At 37.2% G+C, this 4,961-nt stretch overlaps 1 protein-coding gene across 1 annotated transcript in view; it reads right to left on the bottom strand.

Moving 5' to 3' along the window:
• The window catches only part of LOC107597301 (ran-specific GTPase-activating protein-like), a 9,566-nt gene continuing 4,605 nt past the window's right edge, over window positions 1-4,961 (bottom strand). Inside the window, exons 3-6 of the mRNA XM_016288315.1 lie at window positions 3,623-3,780; window positions 3,411-3,539; window positions 1,137-1,199; window positions 1-880 (exon numbers count right to left, since the gene is read on the bottom strand). Coding sequence (XP_016143801.1) covers window positions 726-880; window positions 1,137-1,199; window positions 3,411-3,539; window positions 3,623-3,780 — 505 coding nt within the window. The 3' untranslated portion in view covers window positions 1-725. The remainder of the gene's footprint in view (window positions 881-1,136; window positions 1,200-3,410; window positions 3,540-3,622; window positions 3,781-4,961) is intronic.

The raw sequence follows: 4,961 nt of genomic DNA, 5'->3' as shown, positions 1-4,961 counted from the left end.
AAAAAGTATTGTGCATTATCACAACACTGGTCCCTCAACATTTTAAAACCTTATTGCTACAATCAATTGACAGTCAACCACTTTTTTTATTTTCTTGATTACCATTTCAAACAGAAGAGGGTCACACTCATAACAGGATGAAAACTTCCTTCAGTTATTCATGACAGAGCTGACATTTTATTTGTTGCCAGAAGAAGCCCTCCACAGAAAAATGAGTCATTTTAGTCATTCAATAGTAAATTCAAGCCACAGAGAAGTCAAACGTTCCTCGTGTGACTTTATTGTAAGGAAAAGTCGAAGATCTCAAGATACTCAATCTCCCTATCAACTCACACAGCCCCGCTCTCTTATCAGACAGTGCTCATCTAGACACTCGCGATATAACTCTTTAAAGTACAAAAGAAAAACAACAAAAGAGGTTACCCAATGTGGGAATCAATCAATAGCACAAGCCTTGTATCATAGCATGTCGTGTAAATACACAAATACACGATGACTGGTCCACAAATGTATGGAAAAATGAAGGGCGATATGAGAATTTGTGAATGGGACAAAAGCTCACAACATCTTAATGATTGAGAAACGGACGCATTAAGAGTGGCACCAAGGTCTTGTGAAGTCGAGGCCAAAAAGAAAACAAGTGTCCAATTTTTCATTTTCAGAGTCTGTTGTAGAAAAGGGGGAAATGGCAAGTGGGGGATCCGCATGGAGCTACGTTCCTGGGCTCATTTCTTCTTCTCCCCCTCCTCCACACCAGCCTTCTCCTCTTTCTTCTCTTCCTTCACCTCTTCTTTCTTGTCCCCTGAACTCTTTGTCTTGTCATCCTTCACAGACAGCTCCTCCAGCTTCTCTGCCACTTTGTTAGCGCTGTTCATGCTACCTGTGAAACAAAATTAAAAAGGTTCATTTGAAGGCTCTTGAAGAAATACTTCATTACAAGTCTAACAAAAGATTAAGAAAAAAAATCATTTTGTCTGAGAAGACACGGTCACCTCCCAAGTGAATGGCAAGGCAGGTTATAACGTTCTTCTTATAACGTTACTGTCGCAGACATAAAAAGTCTAAGGCTGGATTTGTCAGACTTAAACAGAGTTGAGTCTGCATGGTAACAGGGTAGAAAATTCCATCAATCTTACCTTCTAGGGACTTTCTGACCTCCTCTTTGCATTCATCAAACTTCATCTTAAACTTCTGTGCATCTGCAAGACAAAGGAAACCAGAAATGATAAAATATACATTTTCAAACAACTATTGTCACAGTTGGCATGAAATGGAAATTCATCTATTTTCTTAATGCATATTACTGATCTTATTGTGAATGGTTCATACTAGGGCTGCAACAAACGATTATTTTGAGAATCGATTAATCTAACGAATATTAGACTTTGATTGATTATTCAGCTTTTGCAATTAGTTAAAATATCAAGTTATATTCTAACAAATAAATAAAAGTAATCACTTCAGCTTTTGAAAGTCTCATGTAATTACAATTAATTTATACAAATAAATATATTTGGCACACAAAATGAGATGACAGACAGAGAAACGCTCTTATTCACCATTTAATTAGCTATAGGAGAAAGTAGCTGAATGACAGCATTCTGCCTAACATTTCCTTTTGTAAGTCATATGCATAAGAAACAAAATAAAGGTAAGTGATAAGACGCTTTATTTTTGGATAAACACTCTCTCTTAAAATACCTTATAGGGTTATGATAATCAAAACAGTCCTGAGCTAGATCAAGCTTTGATCTCTGCAAACCAAAGTATCACTTTCATTAAATATTTTTTCCCCACTAATAAAAAGTTATCATTAGCTAGCTCCACACCGGAGAGCTGCTTTATAACAGAAAACCAAGTTGTAATTCTAACTGAAAGCGACACTGACTCTGGTTTTCCATGTTTAATACTGTAAAGCTGCTTGATTTAAGGCTATTGCATAAAGTACTATATAAATAAACGTGACATGACTGGACTTTACTGGAGTAAGTTACTGAACTGCAGAGTTAATGCAAACATCCACATCGCTGTAATCAGATGCATTTTTAACTGCTGCTTTCTCACCGCTGTCAGTTCTTGTTGTGATTATTTCATTATTGAGAGGAAAGTGTGCAACATTTATTTACATATTCATCCATACGCCGCGGCTGCATTTGCTCTGAACCAAGCGGCAACCTCTCTCTCGTGAAGCCAACAAGGAAGTGACTTAAACTGTAATTCATCAACTAGCCGCTAGAGGCTGGCTGCAAAAGGCTGCTGCGGCTGCCTAATCATTTTCACAAATACATGCCTTAAAATAGAGATAACATGAAAATATGTATATAAAATACCAAAAAACATGGTTATTGGTTACTAAAAAGTTATGACGTGACATGTGGCCAAGTATGGTGACCCATACTCGGAATTAGTGCTCTGCATTTAACCCTTCCAAAGTGCATGAAAAATGTTTTATTAGATTATGACATCACAAAATATCAGGGAGTGAGATTTATTTGATTGCGATGCGAAGGAGGGTTACTGTAAGCCCCATCAGAACTGGGTTGCGGTGCAGGGGGAAGGGACTAACGACAGATCATTGCAGTGTATCAGTCATATACATCGTCAGATTAAGTTTTTTAACTTATTAGAGGTACAGAACGCCACACAGCAACTGTTTGGCATTGCACCAAGCAAAAATCAATCGAAATAATCACAAAAAGTAATTATCAAACGACGTTTTTGTGGGCATTCCCAGCAATGCCGAACAAGTCTATAGGAGGCACACGCCCACCTGGAGGGCAAAACATTAAATATTAAATGTGAAATTCAGTAAACACCTTATTGATGATGTATATTTTGTGCAGGCAAGCATATGAACCCAAGAATATAAACAATGTGCAAAGTTTCACGTTAAATGTTTTCCCATAGAAAACCATTATAAGGAAAACACTGAACCATTAAGCGGATTGCATTCATATTCCGGCCTCATCTGCTTGCCTATGTAAACTATGCATCATTAATATTGTGATTACTGAATTTGATTTGACTATTTTAAATGTTAAGGCAGAGTAAGTGTTTTTACAATGTTTGTCACACTGTTGAATGGATTGAATATATGGATTGCAAATGGCCAAAACTTGCATTTTGTTCACATACCTTTGTTTTATTCTTTTGAGAGGTGATTTAAATATTTGTGGCTGTGAAACAGATGGAAAATTGATAGGCTTGTGCTGCAGTTCTATGGATGTTTTGCCCTCCAGGTCTTCGAGCCGGTCACGTGACTGAAAGCTATCAATAGATAGAACCAAGCCCTCTCCTCTACATTTTGTTTCATTCAGATGTACATCCCAATACAGAAAAAAAATGCGGTGCTACTCCCCCCCCCTCCCTCCCTCCCATTTATTCTGCAAATCCCGTTCATTTATACTCACTCTCTGCATTGAGGAATCGAATAGCCAGCAGCTCTGGTTTGGGTTTTTCATCTGCGAAGTCAGCATGTGTATTCCACACCCAGGCCCTGTCGCTGCCTGCATTGGGCTTCAGCTCCATCAACGGCATAACTAGAGCAAGGGATTTTGATAAATCAGTCAACATGATTGGAAGCCAATTAACAGAAGCTGAGCGGATAAACTGCTGCACTCACTGTTATGGTTGGCACAGATTTTGAGGGTACGGTCTCTCCTCATGAGAAGGCGGATGGAACCCTTCTCTGAATGTCGCAAGAATTTAACGTCACCCGTCCCACGCTCCTTCCACTCTGGGGGATCATTCTCACTGGCAAAACGATACAGCTTTGCCCTCCTACATGAAAATCACATTGACGTTGAATTTGTCAGCAGTCAAACACATTTTTCAGATTATATTAAAGAACAGAAGCCATGACCAATTAACATATTGGTACTTTAGCAGGGCTGAACAATAGAGTTGAAGGAATTGTCACCATGTCAACAAGAAAGTTTATCATTTGCACTTTTTGAAGCAATTTTTAAAACTACTCGAGCACAAGATGTGAAAAAACTCACTTTAATTTCTTGTGTTTCAAAGGACAAATGCACACGAAATTGTCAATGTGCCAATATTTCTGTGTGCATCCTCATAAATGCAGTCGGTTATGAAAATGTAAACAGTAAGGAGATATTCAGATTTATCAGTATATCATATCTGTACATTCTCTTAAAATGACAGCTGTCTAATATACCTAATAAGCCCTTAATGTTCATCAAACAAAAGACAAAGAAAGAATCATTTACTACTCTTGACCGAAACACTTTTGTAGATATTCGTTTTACATGCTCAATTGTAGTTAATTATAAGGTAATAATTTTTTTTTTGGAAAAATACCTTAATGTCCAAAACTGTAATTTTTCACACAAAATGTAACCGCTTGCTGCAACATTTGACAAAAATCAAGATTGAATATATTTGGTCAAAATCCCATGTTATAAAAGATGAAGTGCTATGCAGGCTATTTAAGACAATATTGGCTGATTAGACCTAAAATGCTAAATGTTTGCCCCCTCTCTGTTCCCTGTACCCACATCTCAGACCTCAAATACATGAAATATTACGCTTTTTAGATAGTTTAGTAAAGAGTAAAGAAAACACTTTACAAAACTTACTAGCAGTTGCCCAAGTGGTTATCAGTCCGTCTTTTCCAATACAAATAAGACCAGTCTACCTTTTCATAACTGAATATAAAAAGTTATGACCAGTCTGTAACCAGCCCCAGTTCTTTATTTACCCTTGTAAGACCCCTTTTTCAAATAAATCGTAGAGATAGTGATCATTTCTGTCCTCTAAATGTTTTCTAATTATATCTGTATGTAAATATATCTGCACACCTTTCAGTAAGTATGGAGTGTAACATGCTTTATATTAAAATGAGTCATTAAAAGTGCAACAAGCCAGAAAAGAGAACCTAATCTGGTAATAACGTACAGATGGAGAGGAACAGACACACAAGGTATATTTTAGTTTTGAGT

Source organism: Sinocyclocheilus grahami, unplaced genomic scaffold (genome assembly GCF_001515645.1).
Source record: "Sinocyclocheilus grahami isolate Dianchi unplaced genomic scaffold, SAMN03320097.WGS_v1.1 scaffold230.1, whole genome shotgun sequence".
NCBI classification, from domain to species: Eukaryota; Metazoa; Chordata; class Actinopteri; order Cypriniformes; family Cyprinidae; genus Sinocyclocheilus; species Sinocyclocheilus grahami.
The sequence above is the reverse complement of the archived record's forward strand: the minus strand, read 5'-3'. Positions and strand labels throughout refer to the sequence as shown.